Source organism: Schistosoma mansoni, assembly GCF_000237925.1.
Source record: "Schistosoma mansoni, WGS project CABG00000000 data, supercontig 0211, strain Puerto Rico, whole genome shotgun sequence".
Taxonomy (NCBI): domain Eukaryota; kingdom Metazoa; phylum Platyhelminthes; class Trematoda; order Strigeidida; family Schistosomatidae; genus Schistosoma; species Schistosoma mansoni.
Window position 1 is genome coordinate 120,759 of NW_017386081.1, and position 23,119 is coordinate 143,877.

The 23,119-nt window shown below is 37.1% G+C and overlaps 2 protein-coding genes across 3 annotated transcripts in view; both read right to left on the reverse strand.

The window, feature by feature from the left end:
- Positions 1–23,119, reverse strand: part of Smp_086460 (tho2 protein, putative) — a gene marked incomplete at both ends in the record, with an annotated part of 102,687 nt that overhangs the window by 71,306 nt on the left and 8,262 nt on the right. The gene's annotated exons all lie outside the window — the stretch shown is intronic.
- On the reverse strand, positions 3,592–21,586 carry Smp_126770.1 (islet cell autoantigen, putative; the record flags this gene model as incomplete). Of its 2 annotated transcripts, none has more annotated exons than XM_018792676.1 (11): positions 3,592–4,046; positions 6,998–7,237; positions 8,111–8,229; positions 10,138–10,257; positions 10,871–11,103; positions 15,137–15,285; positions 20,201–20,411; positions 21,084–21,207; positions 21,242–21,314; positions 21,345–21,513; positions 21,552–21,586. In XM_018792676.1, the coding sequence occupies 11 exons, from the start codon at positions 21,557–21,559 to the stop codon at positions 3,945–3,947; spliced, it is 1,548 nt and encodes a 515-aa protein (XP_018647210.1). In that variant the 3' UTR covers positions 3,592–3,944. The 2 variants fall into 2 exon arrangements, with proteins under 2 accessions (XP_018647210.1, XP_018647211.1); XM_018792687.1 differs by lacking the exon at positions 3,592–4,046 and adding an exon at positions 5,663–5,796 and having other exon boundaries at positions 21,552–21,559.

Here is a 23,119-nt window from a genome sequence, read left to right on the forward strand (position 1 = left end):
ATCTGACTCCACGAATTAGACCTTTGACATGTGTACGCAAAATATGGAGATCATTCGCATCAGATTTCTGGCCGATCAACCCAGAGCCTTTGATTTGTGTGTTTCCAAATTGTCATGACACTGCAGATATTTGGAGTCAGTCTGTTCTCTAGTCACTAACTTGGGTTCCAAACATCTCCTGTCGGTTCGACCTTTGGTTTTCATCTATTTTTCAATCCCATAGAAGAAATGTTTTCACAATCCTTTGGGAAATATTTGACAGCCAAACACGTGTGCACAGCACATTCTCCCTGCCGTAGCTCTGTGAAAAATTGATGATCATATAAATTAGTTGATGTAAAACTGAAAAAATTACAATATTAAAACTTCTCGTTATCAAGAAGCACAGTTGTGATTATTGGAACAATAGATTCTGACGATGTAGCTCAGTTTTTACTACCGACTGAACTCAAACTTTGTGTACGTATGGCTTCCGATGCTTCGAGGCATGAACGGATACGTTTACTGGCCAGACGTTCACTAAGAAAATGAATCTAGTGATAATTATTAGTGAACTACTAAAACAAACCACTCCCTGTAGAGTTTGACATGTCTAACACACGGAGGACCGAGCCCATTGTGTGGTTTATTGTACACCGTCCGTTATGTTGAAATAATTCTACGGTGTTTATGGAGACAAAGAAACACACACCTGACTCCACGAATTAGACCTTTGACATGTGTACGCAAAATATGGAGATCATTCGCATCAGATTTCTGACCGATCGGCATAAAGTTGAACAAATTTGAGCTAATATACAGCTAGGAGATAGCGCATCGTCACAGTTGAAACGCCACACGGTAAATATATTGAGGAATCGTCTTGTAGATGAATGAGTGTTATATCAGTTGTGGTCCAGATGTCTCCCTCAAAAAATCCTACAAATATTAGCAAATGAAGACGAAGACGTCGATTCTGATTGATTAGCAGACATATCCGACAAAATGTAGGAACGAACTAGGGCCAATTCATTTTCACAAATATACACAAACTCCACTAACGAGATCACCGAGTTGAGACAAAAATTCAGCATCTTCACCAGTCAGGCAGCTCAACCTCTATTTTGGAATACTCCCTCCGCTGCAAGTGTAAATGGAGACCCTGGAGCCGTAAACGCCTTGGTCAAAAAACCGGCCAACATAACATAAGTCTCTGCCATAAAACTTACGGCAGTCGAACGAAGAAGCGCATTCGTCCTGTAACTTTTCGAGTACGACAGAGAAACGTCAAGGCTGACGATTGGTGAGAACTTTAGCCGCCGGCCACAACTACGAAGACAGTTTTCTGCTGTATGTCACAGATAAAAGGACTGGAACACAGTTCTTAGTCGACAACGAGGTAAAGGTTGTTGTAGTACCACCTACCTCACTTGAAAAAACACACCTGACCTCAAACTAAAAATGCAAGTTATAAATAGATCGAAAATCAAAATATGTGGAATATGACTGCTATGGTTACACTTTGGTCACAAATGCAACCATTCGTGGAGCTTCGTTGTATAAAATGTCCTCGTTTCCATAGTCGGCATTGAATTTTTGCAACCTCACAAAATACTGTCAGACGTTGGAAACCAGAAATTTATCTCTGCCAATTATAATTGTGAAATCAAAGGAATTATGCCAGACGCGACGTCCATAAAGTTATTGATCAAACCTCACTGTTAGAAAGATAAATATACCAATTTACCGGAATTGTTACGGCTGAGTTTCAAGCGTGGCAAATCGATACATGCCGTCACACACCACATTAAGACAGACGGATTACCAGTGTTTGCACATCTAAAACCTCTCGCTCCCACAAAGAACAGACTGAACGAGATGATAAAGTTAGGCATCATAAGCCCTAACGATAGTCCTTGAAGAAACGCCACTCCATATGGTAATCAAGAAGTACTGTTCCCATATTAGACCTTGAGGCAACTACAGAAAACTTGACAGTCAGACCTTACTACATAGATGCTCTTCTCCACTCTGACATGAATATACTTTTAGTCTATCTGACATAACGGTTTTGCAGAGATTGATCTCATCCGTTAAAACCATTACATTCTAGTTAATCCAGAAGACGTTCTCAAAACAGCTACTACTACCCCTTCGGGCTATAAGAGTCTCTCCGCATGCCTTCTGTGCCAAAGAACGCTGCACAAAGTTTTTAACGTTTTATTGATCAAATAATACGCAACTTACTGTCTGTATATGCTTACATAGATGACTTACCGCCAGCAAACATGCAAGCGCGGACGATCAAGAATTATCCTTAACCCGATTTACTCAAGAAACCAAGACGCTCCCTGGAGGTGAATTAATTTTGCTGACGTTTTACCCCGAAATGTTATGATGCAGCAAAACTGCTGAGTGATTAAGAGGACGCGCTATCTGCTATGTACTCATTCTTACTCATATATTGCCATAATAATGTTCTTTGTGTTGCACGGCCTTCAAATCACCCATAGTACCTCGATACGATGAAGGGGTAATCCATGTTGGGTGCTGACAGTGAGGTGTGCCTTCGACATTAGCTATTGGTCACACCATTCCCGTCTGACCCGAGTAGGCCCCCAATTATCCGACAGAGATCATCAACGTCAGTGATCTACACTGTCTACTTTGCCATTAAACACCTCCAATACATGTTGGAGTGCAATTCTTTCACGATATTCACTGGCCATATACCTCAAACTGAAGTCTTGGTACATAATCATGATAAATATAGTCCGCGCGAAATTCGTCAACTAGAATCCATTTCACAGTTTGCACCTGACATACGTCACATAGAAGTCAAGGAAAACGATGTGGCAGATGCCCTGTCGAGATTAAATATTACTTCCTCATCAATTCCTGATATAAGTTATCCAGTCATGGCGAAGCATCAAAACTTCGTTTAATTTTGGTAATCCAGGAAAACAGAACTATAATTTCAAAACATCTTCATTAGCGACAGGGAAACTTTGACCTGTGATATCTTAATAGGTATGACTCGCCTCTTGTTACCTTATGACATGAGGCGAAACATTTTTGAAAAGTTACACAACACATCTCATCCATGTATAAAGGCCACGATAAAACTTTTAACGTACAGGTTTGTGTAGTCAAACATAGATTTTCCAGCTGCCAGCGCTAACCCTCAGGAAATTAATCCATTTCTTAGCCAATGAAATAAACTTGTCCCTCAGGTCAATTCTGATTGCCACCGATTGACTTTTATTAGGCTGCCTCTGATTGGCTCACCACATCAAGAGCTCTAAGCATCTTTGAGGATGTACCTTCCGGATGAGAAGTCACCTGTACCGGAAAAACATACTCAACTTGATTGATGTCGAATAAGACTGAAAATGTGACAAGATATTCCCATAAAAGTTAAACTAAAAAGTCCGAGCTTGAAAACAAACTGAATATTAACTCATGGCCCGCTAACCGTAGCCCGTAAGCATACGGTAAGATTGTGGAAATCGGAATGTGGGTTCAAATATATATCGTAACAAACATTCACTATGATATATAAGAAACATATTTATCAGCTTCATCAACTGGTGGGTATGATCAAACATATAATATAATACATATAATCATTTGTGCTGTGAAAACTATTCTTATTACTATAGAAAGCAAAATAAACACATGTAATTAGTTCATGCCAATATTTACCAAATTGTAAAAGAAAACACAGGGGAGTACTTTTCTGATTGCGTAACGTTATAATAGCTATCACAGTTAGCACCAGAAATTTAAGTTTTCAAAATTTTTTATGATAAAATTTTCAAAAGACAAAAACCAAAGGAAGCATAAATATAATAAATTAATTAACACAGTAACAAAGGAAATACGCACATCAGAGGTGTAAATAACGTATAATAGGAGGGAAAAATCCGTATAAGCGCATACATTTTGCCACAACAATGTGATGTTCAAGCATCCGTAACTTGACCAGTCTTCTTCGATATTGTATCTGGATTACCGATCGGCCCAAGATCAGAAAACAGATTTAACCAAGCATCTAGATTTGTGGGCTATTGTAAATTCGAATTATAAGAGAAAAAATGCAGTGGTGAAAAGATGTCTGAGAATCATAACTACTACTGCAAAGTGGATAATAGTAATGACAGTTAAACTGAGACAGTCGAAAGAAATCATCAAAATTGACCAACCATATATTTTTAAATGAAGTACTTGTCACTGCTAATATGTAACCCATTAGATGTTAAGTAGGAAGATTGGTTTCATGAAAAGTGGACGCTTGGCTTATTTAGCAAGATCAATGTAAGTTGAACTGAGTTGTACTTAACAATAATAATTTAATAGCCTACTATGTGAACACACATTTACAATAATATAAAGTTAAACATCTCTGATTCTTCTTAAGACGGGAATGATCTGGTACGGCTAAGGGTGTGGAGAGTTCGGTCTACCACTCGAAATGCTCTTACATGGCCACGCGTATCCAGCCACTGTCAAGGAAGTCCTAATCACTGCCTTCTCGCGGCCGCGGTGTTGTTTGCGAAATCGGGAGGACGAAAAGCGAAGAATTGCAGCTCTAACCAGGTTGGTGGACATGGAGGATCCGCATAATGGAGTTGGAAAACCGCCATTCCAAACCAATGGTGCACATGGGCTCCATAATCATAAGTGGACAAGTGGCGTATGAACGGATTATTGGTCACCGGATACCATGGGAATGCATCTTTTAACGTTGCTCTACTGCCTTGTGGATTAGACCTTTAGGTCAAAGGCTCAGGATGTGGATCCCTAGGTAAACTATTTGCTTCGATCCAGGGTCCGGGCAGTATCCCAGCCTTCACATAAATCGAATGATTACTATTAGAGAAATTATTATCACTTTTATTCGCATTCGGACCAATAACATTCATAACCATTTTATAACATTCGTTCTTGTATTTTATACTACGTCATTTACCTACTCCCTTTCATTCACATTTTGTATATTACTTTATTTTTTAAATCATACAGCAGCTAACCTATAATGAAAACCCAGTCTTGTCTAAACGATCCCAAGTCCCTGACTGGTCGAAAGTTGAATGCTACCACAGACTAAGAGTACAGAACCAGCCTTTCTGAAACCACGTACACCATTCAAACTGGCCTCCTTCAACTCTCACACACTAATGCAGATAGAACAACAGACAAACTTTGGCATATCTTTAGAAAGTCTTAACGTCCATGTCTATTGTCTATCAGAGAACCGTACTTAAGGCTCTAGTGAAGTACTACAAACTCACTCTCCATCTTGTCGCTTCTGAAAAATTTGTCTCACGTGCGTTTGTTTGGGGAACCCTGTGGGATCCTCGTCTGGTTTCGCTGGCGTTGGTGTCTTACTAAGCGTTAGAACCGAGGTGGCACTCACCGGCTGGACCTCCATTAACATTCACTTATGCGCTGTTAGATTAGAAAGCCCCATCAAAGTACCGAAAAATCGGTGTGAGAAACGATGTCTTTTCGTTACCTCCGCCTACACTCCGACAGGTTGAAGCCTAGATATGACCAAGAATGAGTTTTACCACCAGCTAAGTGTTCTTCTACAGAAAGTATATTCGACAGATATTGTAATACTAGCCGGAGACTTATATGCTCAGGTCTTACAGTGGTTTCTATGGTGTAGCGATTCGAAAATAAGGGTCATTAATCATTTGTAGGTGATTTTGAACAAGAACTGAAAACAGTAATGGTATCATTGAGAATAGGAAGTACTAGGAAGCCGTTCCAATTCAGTATAGGACTCCTCAGGTATGTGTACCGGCGACTCTGAAATAGATCGAGTTCAGTACATAATCATCAAAATAAATCCGAGATGTAAGTTAAAATAAAAAATAGAAAGAACAATATATTAGTGATAACAGTTTACCATCATTCTTTTCCAATTAATGTACACTGATTTGCCTAATTATACAGCAAATTCAGGAACTTAATTTATATGATGCCACAGAATTAGGGGTGACAACCAGGTTTTAAGTATTCATTGGAAAGTGAGTGGCATAGAACTACTTTCCTCCAATCACCTATGACATTTATCCAGTTTACTCTGTGTTACGTTTTCGTTTATTAGTATGTTATTTTATGACATAAAAACCACATTTATATGACTAATGGTCTTGTCATTGGTTTATACCAATAATTCGGTTGAGTGAGTAGATATCGCTGGACCACATCATATCGGTTGATATCTTTAACATTCACTTTGGTAATTGAAAACTCACTCATCGCAGCAGTCAAACGCTCCTGATAACAATAATATACAGAATTTCTTTGCATCTTTTTCACTAATGGCGTAATATTTATTGCACAACTAACACAAAACTTTTACATTCAAATGTTTAATTGTTCTGTTTATTTTTATGTAAAGAGTTTTTATAACTAAATGACTATTTAGTCTTGGCTTTAGACCTAATTTTGCACCCGTTTAGATACACATTGATTACCGTTTTTACAGGGACTACTGAGATACATTAAGTTGATCCACCACGATTTACTTGGTATTAAGTCTAGTATCTATATATTAGTATAGAGTATTGAGGAGGAAGTAATTAAAAAGAAATACTTAGTGTTTTTAATATGCACAGATGTCATCTTTTACCTTTCGTTGGACAAAAACTGGGGCAAAATAAATGTCATGTCATTTTGCCGAAAAGCTAATGAGAAAATAAGCTACTTGAAAAAGACATGTAATTAGAAGTTACCAGATAGCAAAAGACTTTTTGATATTATCCGATCACTGATTTCGATCTCTAAACGCGAAAATTCATTTTAATTATGGTAGTCAAATGTAAATTTTAGGCGTATGCATTCTGCTGTGAGATAGTGCAAATTTATGAGGACGAGTGACAGTTACCAGTTTGCCAAAACAAACCAGATAAAACGGGGTTTGAATCCATGGTATTTAATTACAAGCCCAATGTTTTAATTACCAAAAAACCAATTCAGGTACACAAAAAACATGGACAGTTACCTGTTGGGATGACAATGACTTTGGGGTATTTGAAACGGTACCCAGAGTGTTTTCACCTTTTTTTAACTGCTGTTCGGATTGGTTGTTATTATTACTAAATGCAGAAGTATTCACGTTAGCACACTCCAAAGATGATTTCACCGATTGAGTAACAATTGAATTAGAAGTGTCTGGATTAAATAAATTTTGGAATTCCTGTTCTAATAAGTGTGAGGGAAGTATAGGTGTCCTGAATGTATCCTAGTCATATCGAAATAGTAGTGAATATAGAAATACATGCAGAGTTTGAATGAATTCAGTTAGATTCAACACATTCGATATTAAAGTAACTAACCTAGATGATGTATTAGATACCCACTTGTTAAAGGAGACTTTTCATCAAAGAATGGTAACAGACTTAAAAAGCCATTATAAATCAAGACACCTATTTTATTTAGGAGTCACTATTCGTTATGCTTATGCAAGGTTTGGCAATTTTCTCATCTACCTAGTTAAAGTCATGTTACTGATTCATAAGGAGAATATGACGAAAAGTAACTTGAAACAGGTCATTTTCAGGTACTTCATGTTACTGTGCAAGGAGCATGGTTTGGTCTCTCCTATTGCGACCCAGCTACTCATATTGCTTAGCATTCTTTGAACATTTTACTTCGCTCGACAGATCCCCAAATCAGAACATGATTGAACAGGAACGTGAATATATTTCAAATAAGCAAAGCTGAGTGGAAGTAGGAATAATAATAAGAAAAACGCTAGTATATTTATAATTTTACACAAGGAGATTCTAGAGTCTTCCCCAAGTATCTGACACCGCTGATTGGTTAAGAAATGACTGATCAGCGTGCTGCAACACAAACCTGCACGGAACATGTTTTAATGTGACCTATATCCCACTAATAGAGCAACTGTTCATTTTTAATTGTTTTCATTCGTTGTCAGCTGGCAATAAAATTACTCCTCAAATTAAGGAAAGACATTGGATTCTCTTAAATTAAATAACTAGTAGTTAACAAAAAACTCTTCTTGATGTTGAACATAATATTAACCTAGATAATGAATTATTAACAGAGTAGACTATTGTATGAACAAGATGTTGAACAATATTTTACTCACTTTTGACCCTACACTCTGCAAGGGTCCGAAATCCTCATTTTGGCAAGGCTGATTCAAATCGCTAAAGACAGCTTCTGAATCATTAGTGAATCCATCTTTATTTCCGAAATTGAAAGGACCTTTATTAACAGCAAAAAAAGAATTAGGAAATTTAAAGTATTTTGAAAATCTATGTATTATGTTAAAAAAAAAAGATTAAATTGTTACGAAGGCATGTAATGATCTTTGTTTTATTAAGCTGGGATTAAATCAATGTCTTAAACTCATTTGTAAGAGTAGTTCAAAGAGGAATTATCTAAGTTTTTGGATTGTTATGCCTTTTAAATTTCGCTACGTCTTATATTCTTCAGTATTCGGACGAAAGTTACTGAGACTGAATGGTCAACTTTAGTTCCTGGGTGGTACTACACATATCTTGTACATTCAATAAAGTGGGATATTTAACTGTTATCAACAACCAATAGTGTTTTATGTTATCAAAATCTGTAAATCACCAGTTACAAAAGTAGGCGCACACGTTGATGATTAGGTTGATAAACCTTCAAAACATGTTTTCCTGGGTTGCACTAGATAAGGATGAGCTTATGATATTCAATAATCTCGACCCAACTCATCCAATAAGTTATAGCATTTTCATACTTTATATAATAATAGTAAATCGATAAACTCTGTGGGTCTTTTAACCTTGGTCGATGAGAGTGAAACAAACAATAATATCTCCAACAACAATAATCTTCACAAAACCCCCTTGTGATAATAATATCTGAGTTAAACACCCACCACTTAAGACCCATTTAGTTACAGACTGGTTATTATTATGACCCTTTTCGCTTAACTACCAATCATGAAATTGCACCAGTGGTATAAACATAACTAACCATTGTTATTGATTCATTTTACCGTATCCCTGCTACTGTTCGGTATGTGTGTTTATTGTTCTCTTTGTAATCGGCTACTACTTTGTATTTTTGTGCTATTTGTATCTACTACATTGTATCATCTACATTTTAGAGACACATAGTAATTGTTGGTTATATACATAGTTATCTGTTTTGACTATATCCCTGCTAAGTCTGTGTGCGACAATATAGGGACTTATTCGAGAAATTCATCTGTGGGCAAAAATTAAATCCTACAGTGTGAAAAATTTCTCTGTGCTAATGTGGTATGCTCGACGCGAATTTGTGCCAGTCTCTACAGATTTTATGACTGAATAGATGACTCATTATACCCTTTATTATTACGATAATCTGAGTAACTGAATGATATATCATCAGCGTTGGAGAAACTAAACTTTCAAATAATGTTTTTGGACACATATCAATTGTTAAATCCATATAGTAATTGGAAGTGGATTCTATTCATCAACTTTTAATGCTATTGCATGTTTATAGATTCAATCTGCATGAAGTCATTTTGCTGAATCTGTGGTCTGTCATTGTATTAATTAATTTACACGTATTTTGCATTCAAGTGATGACTTAATTGATAATTATTGAAATTAACCGACATATCCAATTGAAGTAGATGTAGTTTGAAACTTACATCTAAGTTAATTCAGTTATATATTAAAATCCAATGAATATTAATTACCGAGTTTTATTAACTGTGTAATTAAATGTCTTAGAAAACAAAATCACGGTAAAATAACCAATACAAGGAAAATAAAGTGAAAATCAAATGACTGATTACAGCTGAACTACATTGAAAGTTAATCAATAGAATCCACTCTGAATAATCTAACACAACAAAGTGCTTGGAGCTGACTGGACGAAAATCACCCTAAATCGATATGCGAAATTAAAATTGATCTTCTGCATACGTTGTAATTATGTATGCATAGTATCACCGAAAGTACGGTATCGATGCTGGAATCAAAGTTATAGAATCATTCCCCACCTTGTGACAGAAAAATACATTTTCATGTATAAAAAAACAGTACTCTACTTGTTTACACAGTAAAGCTATAAATGGACACTTGAGGAAATTAGAAAAACAAATTGTCCCACTACCACAAAAAAACTTACGAGTATCTAGTCCAGAAAGTTGTTCAGTAAATCTATCATCTTTTGCATCACTAAGAAACAGATCAGTGAACAAATCCCTATGATCAGCAGGGACTTGCTCAATAGATCCATTTATTAGACCTAAAATTGTTAAACCGAACAAGATTATCAGTCTCTAAAACATTATGACAAAGTAAAAGAAACGAAAATGGGCAAAACATATACGAGTTAGTTGAAGCATATATTCATAACTAGTAAACAGTAATTATGTTTATAACAAGAGTAACTATTTGAATGAGAAAACAGCATGTAGGAAAAATTTAATTAAATGACTAACAGCTAAACAGTTGTAAGCAACACAGAACCTGGCACATATATGCATTCGTTCACGTTGGCATCCCATATTAGTAAAGTGATACAAAATTACTGAGGCAAATCCCAGAATAATAGAATTAGTAACAATATCAGTTGTGATAAAAAAAACATTTGGCGTAAGTAATATAACTCGAGAAGGAAGGCCATCCCTAGCTTCATTTCGAAATATTTCTACACTATCAACCATTGAGAGTCAGAGTGGGAGATGGTTAGAAGTGCGCAATACATAACCCGACGACACAAGACGATGAATGTTCATAGCCTCATATCATAGCTTATAATTAAAACATCACGTTTTACAAACAATATATTTTACTGACATTGCGAAGCGTTCAAACAACTTAACAAACTAAAATATAGTACTAAAAATTAATCTTACCACTAATGTCATTGTTGTCTTCAGTTTCACCAAAACTGGTTTGATTATCTGCTGATTTAAATTGATCTGAATCAAAGTCGAAATTATTACCATTATTTTCTAGGAAAATTTCATCTAATCTTTTACCAAATTCTTCTTCTGTTAATTTTGTTTGATGTATTCCATGGTTATTGTCATCGGAATTCATAATTGCTGAATCACCTAATTCAACTTGATTAAATTTATTGTCTAGCCTGTATTTTAAAGATAAATAAGTGAATATATTTTTAGTAGAAGACACTGAACACTCCTGAACTATGGACAAATAAACCAAACTACAACTTGACATTGACTGCTAAGCAAATCTAAATGAAACAAATCTTTTGGTGCATCGATTGATGTTAAGGTGACTGAGTAATTCACTCTGATCCCTGAAAAAGTTAACTAACTTCTCTGTACTCAATTATGTTTAATTTAACTAATAAGCTGATACCAATAATATACCGCAGTACATATTGTCACATTAGAGGGAATTGTAGTTGTTTGTTTATTTGTTTAAACATAAATATTGGTACAAGGGGGCACCAGATATATATGCGCCACACGAAACAATGAGAATGGGAAGAGAAAAGGGGTAAGGTGCATATAGGAAAAAAGAAGGGACAACAAGAGCCACAGAGTGTATGTTAGTGTAATAATAAGAGTAATAATGGAGGAAACAGAAATGTACAACCAGCTAAGGAAGTTATGACCACTCTTTATGAAGAAAGTAAAAGAAAGTTACAGCAAAATCGACAATGGCTTCTATTCTCAGCCGTATCTGATAACGTTTTTGGCCACTTTGTTGCAGTTGTTGTGTTGTAGTTGACTTGACAATGATTAACATTTGCACAAATCTTCACCAAGTACGGCCTCATTTATACACTTTGATTTAAGTTACAATGTTTGTGTGAGATGTGCGGATAGTACTCGGCTATTTGGGTCAGAAAACATAAAGTGTACAAACAATTAGTTGAAGGAGTGTTGTGTGAACACAATGAGCGGCTACTGATTTGCATAAATTCACCATTTGGGTCATTACCATAATATTTTTTCGCATACTTAAAAAAAGAGATAAATCAATTTTTTCTCCTTTACATTGTGAAACTTGAATCCATAATAAGGGCTAAAATATATACGAGAAATCATGATGTTTGTATGTTACATGACTATTTAGCTGAATCAGTTTACCTACTAAGTACTTTCATCAATAATTATATATATATATATATGACAACTGAGAGCAAAACTCTTCAACCCAAACAAAAGCCTTGGATAAATACGAAAATTCCTTCACCAAATAAATTGCAAGTATTTGAAACGTGGAAAGTTAAAGGAAATTTTCAGGATAGTCATGTGAATAGGCAAACGCAAAGCCACACAGAGACACATGCACACACATTTACCAAGTCATGGTTTTTTGTCTCTCTGAGGAATCATCACTTTTTAAAGCTTCATATCCACAAGGGATGCATGAATGAATTGAAGATAAGATACACGGAGTTTTGCAGTTTCTCAAAGATTGATTATGAGTATATCCCACATCACTAGATGAAGAAGAATTATATTCACTTCCCTCATTATCATCTCCCTTTTTCTTTATTTTTACGTTATCACTTTCGCTGGTTTGTAACGAAAACAAAGAAAATTACAAAAATGTATATTAAAACTAAAAGCGCTTCTATCCAAGATACTCTAAGTGTTAGGTGTATAGACAAGTGGTACAAAATGTATTTATAATTACAGAAATTAATGTTTGCGGCTTTAGGTTCCACCATCCAGTGACAACTGAGATGTAATAGTGACGAAAATTGTCAGAAGCAGCTAAAAATTACTTGTGTTCATTTTACTTTGGTCTCCAGTTGATGATAACTGGGATAAGTAAAATTGTGTTAGAAAAAAATCTTAGTTGTGGATAACCTCGTCTAGTGCCTAGTCTAGGTAAATAACTTTGAAGCGATTCATAGTGCAGCTCATATCATTTAAGTTCGTGATTCGTGAAAAGTTCCTGTTCGTTTATAGACAGTTTTTACTAATTAGTGATATTCAGTTAAACAGCAATAAAACCCAGAGAGATCTAAATAATTGCATAACCATAGTTTGGAACCTTAAGAGCGCTTGTGGAACTGAACCGCAACTGCTAATATTGGGACGGAAGGTGCGTAGCTCATAACTTGAATATTTTAGCCGCCATAAATGAATGACAGTGAACACATACATGCAAACAACCATGGAGGACAATCACGGTGAGATGAACTAGTACCTTGACACTATGTGTCAAAGCTAACTAACGTATTCACCACAAAATTTGAGGGTTTGATTGAAATAGTCAAATATCTCTTTCAGATCAACAGAACCTGTATATGTAGGGGACTACTAGATGGATGATACATCAAAATAATGTGATCTTATGATGAACACATCAGGTTTGATGTATTGTGTCGAAATACGGTTACTAGTTCGTTTCACCATGATTATGTTCCAACGTTGTTCGCATATATGCGTTTATCGTCATTCACTTATAGTGGCTAAAATGTTCAAGTTATGAGCTACACATTTCCCAGATCGCTATATATATATATATATATATATATATATATATATATATATATATGTGGTGGAAGAAATATACCAGTTAGACCACTTATTTGTCAGTCGTACGCAAGTTATGAATAACTCTATCAGATATATAAATGTCTAATTACCTATAAATTAAAACAACGAAAAATTACCTATCGCTATCTTTCTCATCATCGCTCTTATATCCAGCCAATTTACGACTTTCTGGTCTCAAATGTCGAAGAATTGAAAATTCATAGTATTGATAACCTCTGAAACTTTCTGCTACTGCTACCATCATACTAGTAATAAGAACATTTTGTAAAAGATAATTTACTTTGGTTTGAAAATAGTATTTAAATGTAAGAGTAGAATAAGTATTTGTATAAAAATTATTTTCAACTTGGTTACCGGCATACTCATAAAAGGAAATTTCACTCACTTGTGAACCTGGAATGAAAAAATAACCTGTTCATAAAGGTAATAGTATGTATAGTTTATTATCATTATGCTATGATACACGAGGAGGTGGTTTAGCCGTGAACCAGGTGTTCTCAAACGTTGTTAGAAGTGTGCGGGTGGCTTTCATTTGCCAGTCACCTACACCTTGAAAGGATACTTTTTGAAGTATCTGAAAATAGAAATGGAACAGTAGAAGTCTTGGAGAATTGAGAAGTGACCACAGAGCCTAGGAGAACTACTTGATACCGGTCACACAGTCCTTTTATGGGGAGTTCTTGATGTATTTCCTCCGTATCCCAAAACCTTACTACCGGTGACAGAAATCTGTAAGTACCTTGTTTTTAGTACCAACCTTGTCTAACCTCTCTTTCGGTTATAGGAAAGGATTATCGCTGTAGATGTTGGTTCTGTGAGGGAAACAGCTTACTGCTGTCACGTCCCTATACAGTCAGCAGTATGACTCCGATCTTAATTTGATACTCAATTCTATTGTTCTCCAACTGATCCACCTACCATGGTAGGACCCAAAAGAAAGTGTTATAGCTAATATAAATGGATTGAATCATTACGACAGCTGAGTCTGGCAACCACTTGAAGGCAGCAGCTACGGATTGGTGATGTTGATGACGTAAAAACTATGTGCTTATGGTGGCGAGGTTAAAATTGAGTTGCAAAATATGTTTAAAACGACTTTGATATACAGTTGACGACATTCGTCTTCAAAATGAGATGAAGGGAGCTGAAATGGTATTTTATATATTCTAGTGTATATTTTAGAAACGTGATTAGAGTAAATAAAACATTCTGAGTTAAATCGCTGGACTGAACTAAGTGTATCTCATATAGAATATCGTTATTTATTCTAAAAACTACATACACAAAATTAATGGGAACCAAAAAGTATCCAATGGATTTATGTTCCAAAGAATTTATTGAGGGTATAAGGACATAAAATCTATCAAGACATTTAAAAACCATACATATTATGTCGGGAGTAGAACTAGCTAGTTGAAAACATCTAAAACGGAATTTAGCTTGAATAGCATGGAACAATATATGCATATAATGAAGTTTAAGGCAACGCTATTATGTATTTTTCTGGAGTTACTTTCAAGATAAAAGATATGCCATATAGTATTCTCAAATTTTGTGTAAATTCCTTTAAACCAAGAATTCCGAACTCATAAAAAGCTTCACGTCCACTTATTATGAAAAACTAAAACTTACTGAGACGTTTTTTCGAGAAAAGTCAACAAAGTATTCTGATAGCCGACAAGTACATGACTCAACATATTGCATCGACTGGCTGCTAACAGATCTACTTTTTGCATACTGTCCACCTTTAGGCGATCAAATGATGCTTTTGCTTTACGAACCTAAATGATAAAAATAATGAACAATGGGCTTATTATCGATAGACTTAGAAAGTAAACCACTTAAAGGAGAATAAAACCAATAAGAACACCGTTGGTTTATGTAAAATGGGAACTGATTTACCTAAATTTTAGATCACTATGCCTAACATAAAGTGATATTCGCTCATAGGAAGCGTGACTTCCTTTTTATGTCAGGAATAGGCTTTATCGGTTAGTGCTGATAAGTAAGAAATATTGACCCACGACTACCTCCAACTGTCCAACATAGAACATTGTACACAATGATATCGCGTTACTCGGGTTAGTGGCTATATCACATTCTTTAACTGACCACTACAATGTGACATAACAATGTGAATTTGTTTATAACTTGTTTGACTTTTTGAGTACTGTTAAACTTCTGGGAGTTTCTAATAGGTTGTTTTGCCCCCAAATGCCCTGGTACGGCCGAGAGTAGGGAGAGTCCGCTCTCCCTCTCGAAATGCTGTCTTACAGTTACACATATACAGACTATGCCAGGGAAGTCCTACTCACTGCCTTCTCGTGGCGGAGATGTTGTTCACGAAAGTGAGAGGACGAAAAGCGAATGTCAGGCGCTTTAACCGGGTTGGTGGACACGGAAAGTTCACTTAGGGGAGTTGGAAAACCCTGATTTCAAACCAATGGTGCACATGGGCTCCAGTATCCTGAGGGAACAAATGGCGTATGAACCAATTGTTGGCACTGTATACGAACACCTCAGGCAGAGTGAGGGCATACAACCACCTTTCTCCTTTGTTCCATTCAAGCAGTGGGGTTAGGCAGGGTTGCCCGATCTCACCATTCCTCTTCAACTTTGCCATCGATGACATTTTGGTAACAGCTCTGGTAGATGTAAGTAATGGCGGTGTGGATCTGCTGCCTGAAGAACGACTTCTCGACCTCGAGTATGCAGATGATATTGTCTTACTGTGCGATAATGCCCAAGGCATGCAATCCGCACTTAATCAGTTGGCAATCAGTGTCCGCAGGTACGGCATGTGCTTTGTACCCTCAAAGTGCAAAGTACTCCTACAAGACTGGCACGATTCTAATCCTGTACTCACCTTGGGTGGTGAGCAGATTGAAGTAGTTGAGAAGTTCGTGTATCTAGGTAGCTATATAAGTGCTGGTGGTGGCGTGAGTGATGAGATTGATGCACGTATAATGAAAGCCAGAGAAGCTTATACCAATCTGGGCCATCTTTGGCACCTTCGTGATGTTAGTCTGGCTGTAAAAGGTCGGATCTACAACGCGTCGGTGAGAGCAGTTTTGCTCTATGTTTGTGAAACCTGACCTCTCAGAGTTGAGGATGTTAGACAACTCTCTGTGTTCGATCATCGTTGTCTCCGAAGGATTGCTGACATCCAGTGGCAACACCAAGTTAGTAATGCAGAGGCTCGGCATCGTGTGTTCGGGCGCAGAGAAGACAACCCAGTTGGTGTCACCATCTTGGAACACCGACTTCGGTGGCTTGGACATGTTCTACGAATGTCGTCCCAGAGAATTCCACGTCGTGCATTATTTGCCGACGCTGGGACTGGTTGGAAAAAGAGGAGAGGTGGTCAGTGTATGACATGGCGTCGTGGCATGAAAGAAAGCTGAAAAGGGCTAGCTTCTGTTGGTCCTTCACAACTCCCTGGCTGGGGTCCGAGAGATGGTGCAACACGGTGGCTAGAGACGTTATCAGATATGGCCCAGAATAGAAGCCAATGGCGATCCTGCTGTAACCTTTTACTTTCTGCATAAAGAGTGGTTATAACTTTCTTAACTGAGAGAGTTCTTCTGGTTGTACATTTCAGTTTCCCTCACCATTACTTTTTTTAAATATGCATCTTACCCCTTTCTCTTCCCATTTTCTTTGTTTTGTGTGGCGCATACATATCTGGTGCCCCTTGCACCAATATTCATGTGTTTAAATAAATAAATAAATAATAAACTTTTATATATTACCACCACTAAATTAACTACTATGAATTCAGTGTTCATCTTGTTGTGCTAACGAGGTATGGCAACTTGGACCGATGCATATATGTGCCTGGTCCTACGTTGTAGCTGACTGACTGACTGATATCACAATTTCTGGTTCAGAGTAAATAATAGTAATGATCATCTTTAATTACTGAGCAGAAAAAACGCCTGTATGGCGAAACAGAAAGCCAAATTGTATTAAATTTAATATTGTAATAATTACACTGGTGAGTAAGACTGATGATGGAGCTTTTGTTATTTATTCAACAACTAATGTAATAACAAAACATAATGGCAAGAAAATTTGATTAATTATATAGTATACATTACTGCTGTGAGAATCAGAAATTTTGAACGACTGAGAATAGTTTAGGGAAGGTATCAATGAGTTTATCCGTGAGATGAAAGAGTAATACAAGTAGATAGTATCAAGGTACAATAAAAAAGGAAAGTATGGAGAAAAGCCTTGGGAAGTTTGGATAAACATATAGCAGAAAATCATTTCGAAACTCGGTATATGCCTGAAATGTGAGGAACTATGAACTTGTTTGGGAGCGGGAGTCCGGGCAGTGTCCCACCACATACAAAAATACGATAATAGATAATTATAGAAGCGTTCTGTTTGTCATACCTCTTTATCTATTCACACAATATGCACGGTTCATTAAAAATGAATTTATTTCAGATTGTTTCAACTTCATGTTTCCCCTTATTTCCATTCTGTTTACTTTTACACTTCGACTCAATTAGTAGTTCATCTTTGTTGAAAGTTCTGTCTTATCTCAAACTGATGAACGATCGATTTTATGAATTCTACCAGGATATACAAACTCTGATACAGCTTCCTGAAGCTACGAGCCCAAATTAGAACTGTCAACAACATTTTTTCTTTGATGCAAGTCGGACAACAGACGGATTTATCTATCTTTGGAAAAGCCTACTATTGACGTATACTATACGTCTGGGGCTCACATTCAAGACCGGTGATGCCACAGACTCCTCTCCTCGTTCCATACTTCTCTAACCCGTAGACCTTGTAACACTACCGTCCTATGTCGCACTGAACACCAGGGCAGAAGCAGTGCCAGGCAACTGAATCCCTGATAACAATCGTTTATGTACCGTTAGGTCAGAAGGCTCCATCAAAGTGAGAAATTGGTGGAGAAACAGAGTATCTTTTTGTTCCTCAAATGCCTTGGTACGTCCGAGGGTAGACAGAGTCCACTCTCCTCGAAATGCTCTCACATGGCCACGCGTATACAGCCACTATCAAGAAAGTCCTACTCACTGCCTTCTCTCAAAGGGGGTGTTGTTCATGAAATTAAGAGGACGAAAAGCGAATGTCAGGCGCTTTAACCGGGTTGGTGGACAAGGAAAGTTCACTTAGGGGAGTTGGAAAACTCTGATTCCAAACCAGTGGTGCACATGGGCTCCAGTTTCCTGAAGGAACAAGTGACGTATGAACCTATTGTTGGTAACCGGCTACCATGGGACTGCACCTCCGAACGTTGCTCCACTGCCTTATGGATTAGACTTGTAGGTGAAAAGCTTGGGGAGTGGCCCCCCTAAGAGAACCATCTGCTTCGGTTTGGGAACTCGAAAAGTATTCCAGCAGTTACATACATCGAATGATTTGTGTGGTATATATATATATATATATATATATATATATATATTTGGTGCTTTGTATTAATGTTTGTTTAGCTAAATAAATATCTGTGCGCTGACGGATTGCAGCCCGAATGGAATCAAGGATAATTTCTACTACTAACTACATTGCCTTAAAACAGTGCGTTTGACAAATATTGTAATGCTGGTTGGAGATTTAAATGCGCAGGTCAGATATTGAGGCGCATAGTTGTTTGAACAGTCAATTAGGATTCGATGACCCCAAGTCAAGTGACTGCTTTCTACACCTCGCTAAAAAAACAAACCGTTTCTGGCCAGAACTAACTTTTGGTAGTCCTCACTAACGTTCTACCTGGCACCCTCTCTCTGAAATTCAAGCCTGAACTCAAATTGATCCCATTAGGATCAACGTGGATGTGTATAACACTGTTGCTTCTTTCAAAGTATTTGTTTGGATTTTGATTACGCCTAGGTCTGCACCAAACTCACCTTGCGTTCCCGTAACTAACAAACTTATCGTCCTAAACAAATCGATACAAGCAAACTGGTTACACCTTCCGTTGCCAGCAAACCGAGTTAGCTTAGAAGTTAGCTGCTATTCCACCGATAAATGTATATCAGTGCTAGTCATAAAAGTGTTGAGTAAAGTTGCTTGATGCCTTACGAAACGTCCTTCTTGTGAGCACATTCGTATTCCAGTTCTTACTTAATTTGTTAATCCACAGTCATTAAGTTAAAGATAATAAAAGAAGCATTAGTAGAAATTTAAATTACTTAATAGTGATGGGTTACACCTTAATTTTGGACCACATGAATGTAAGTCTTAGAGAAGACATGATATTCGTTACCCTAATAAGTGTTGGATGTTGACGAGTACAAACAATCAGGAAACCTAAACCTATTATTTCCAATTGACTACTTTCGAGTACCTGATGGCTTAGTTAGTTATTTGGTTGTTTCAGTGTACAACCGACTTGCACTATTCCTGCGAATTAACACTACTTATGTACCGGTACTTATTGTTGGAAGAAACACCACTTCTAACCTTATGGTTCATTTCTTGAACCTTGATAAACTATCATATTTGAGATAAGCTTCAGAACTTATACGTACGGCTATTCATATAAACGTATGTCCCACTTATCGTAGATACTATTTAACATTCATATTAAACAACCCAACGACTGTTTTATTAACCATTATTAGCTTTGCGTCATTATTCGATAAATCTGACTGAATCAAGCCAACATTTAAATGGTGTATATTGATATTCTCAAAATATCTATATATGAATTACCTGTGCTTGAACACACCGAAACTTTTCCAATTGTTTGTGTGTATCTGGGTCCAACTCCTCGCTTACGTTTTTCATCCACAACAATGCACCTCGATATTCTGTGCGACCTTGTTCCATAATCTTAACTGTATTTGTTGTATCACTGATTGCCCGTTGTCTGAATGTCTTGACTTCTTGGTTAACGCGATCAAGAGGACTGAGCAAAGTAAGTCTATTTAGGGTACAAAGTCAAAAAGCGATACAAATTGACTGAAACGAGAGTCGCGACTCCAACGTAGTGCACATGTTTATATGAAAACAGATGTAAACTTGATCTGCTTTACTGTACATTTAAATGGATGAACAGACAGCCAAAGATGTGGCTCACGCCACAGCATATTATTTTTGCTAGAAGTAACGGATCACGGCTCTTTTACATTATATTACTTTGTCACAGGGTTGCCCTGATGCTTGTGCTTACGTAACTAGGGTACTAAACATTAACAGTACGTCAGATATAATGATTCATAATCAGACAATCGTAGGTTGGTTGGTCAGAAGTGATGATTAATGAAGTTGCAGTGAGTCCTAAAGCATATGATAGAAAACAAGGCGGGACTATAATTTATGGACAAACCGATCAGGCAAAAGATAACAAGTCCCGCATTCTGGTGCGAAATTCACTTATCCATTCGGAATATTCCGTTTTGGCATTACAGCTGATGTCAGTTCGTGAAAGATAATCCTACAACTGTCAACTGTAAAACATAATTCTAATTCCTCATGCAAGTCTATAATCTTCATTTGGTCTTAGTTATTCGGTGGATAATTTTAGGGTCACTTTAGGGTCGCTCAAAGGTCATCAATAAATTATAATCTCACGGAAAACAAAATGCAGCTTTACCTTTGTTGTGCCGAGCTACTTAACGCTTTTCCGACAGCAGACATAATTTTTCCAGCTTGTGTTTTGTCTTCTAAACTAAATTGTTTTAGAAATCGTCCCATTTCATTTTCAGCCTGAGACAAATCTGAATAGTCATAAGGGTAATAGTGAAAACTTACAGCACAACGTTCTCTGATAACGTGCCAATACATTGTCAAGATCTCGACATGTCAACTGGACAGATTTTAACAGCTAAAGGCATGATAAGTAGAGTGTTTTTACCTCCAACTTTGCGTCAAGATCGGAGTCAGAAGCTACAATATTTTCGTCTTGCTTTCGACGCAGTTTCTTAATAACTGCTTGTTTGGTAGTCCAATAAGCACTTTTAAGTCTGTGAGACGTTGAATCATTGGTCCTCTGAATATACCGGTCGCAGTTGGGGTTGTAATAGCTACTTCGTAATCAATAACAAACAACCAACCAACATACTTTGTCATTGCCAACGCAACGCGTTTCTGAAATTACGCGGATACTGACTCTTCAGTCCAATACCCAATATTTTTGTCACGGTTTTGTATAAAACGATCGATTTCTTTGCCCTCGCTTCTTGTTTTTCGGTGAGGTTACAGGTATTTATAATGTTCAATGGGTTGTAGTTTAGACACTCGACCGAAATTATTCTAATCAGGTTGATAATTATTTGCGGATTTGTATGTATTTTATTTATAGTGGTTGGGTTTTTCTTATGGCAGTAGAGTTTCTGAATACCAGCAGCTAACGTATAAACATACAAGAGGTTAGTTAGCCGCAACGCGAAAATAATAAAATGATAATTCGAGTGATCATGCAGTTTTAACATTTGACTTCCATGTAACTATCAACCACGAGCACGTATCAACTTACTCTAGACCTATTATCGGGAAAGCAAACATACAAGACATCATGCATTCAGCACCGTCAGTAGATTAGACAATAGACCCAGAGTCCTCAATTGAAACGGCTTGGGATGTATTTCGAAATTTATACTTAAAAGTTGCCGCACCCCACATCCCTTGGACTACACCACGGGGGCCGAAAAACTCTCCACCATGGTTCAGTAAGAAAGTTCGCATCCTTCTCCGTAAGAGAAGAAAAACTTGGGGTGGATTTAGGTTACTGGGGACTGATGAGACAAAATCTCAGTATTGAAAAGCTCGGAATACCTGTGCTTTGACCCTCCGTAAATCTTGAATGTTTTACGAAGAGAAAATTGCTAAGGAATCCATAGAATGTCCTAAACGCTTGTATTCCTTTATAAACCAAAGGACAAAAAGAAGAGGAAATATTCCTGCACTATGGGGAGACAGTACTGCCTCATCATTGGTGGAGGACGACTTTAGTAAAGCTCAAGTATGCTCAAACTACCTTAGCAATGTATATACCATAGAAACACACCACGTCCATAAAAATCCCCTCACACAAACACTGGACAGCGTGATCATTAAAGAACTCAATGTCTTTGATCTACTAAATAAGCTTGACACAGGTAAATCCACGGGGTCCGATGAATTGCATCCTAGGCTACTAGAGGAATTGTTGCGAACCCTTTAAGTATATGCTTTAATCTATCCGTAACCCAGGGTCGTTTACCGAAAGACTGGAAGAACGCTATAGTAAGTCCTGTCATCAAAACAGGTACCAAACATAAACTTGAGAATTACAAACCCGTTAGTCTAACTAGTGTGGTTATTAAAATCTTAGAAAAGATTATTCGAAAGGAGCTGTTTAAGTACCTCGATGAGAAGCAGCATGGTTTTGGAATAGGTTATTCTTGTCTCACCAACTTACTAGTCGCTCATGAAAGCTTATGCGTTCTTAAGGACCAAAAGTTACCTGTAGACGTAGCCTACATCGATTTCAGCAAAGCTTTTGACAAAGTTCCGCACAACCTCAGGGTACCGTTTTGGGGTCAGTGTTATTCCTCTTGTATGTAAATGACCTTCCTCATTTACTATCATCACCGGTCTTGCTATATGCTGACGATGTCAAGATATGGAGAGAGATACGAAGTAAGAGTG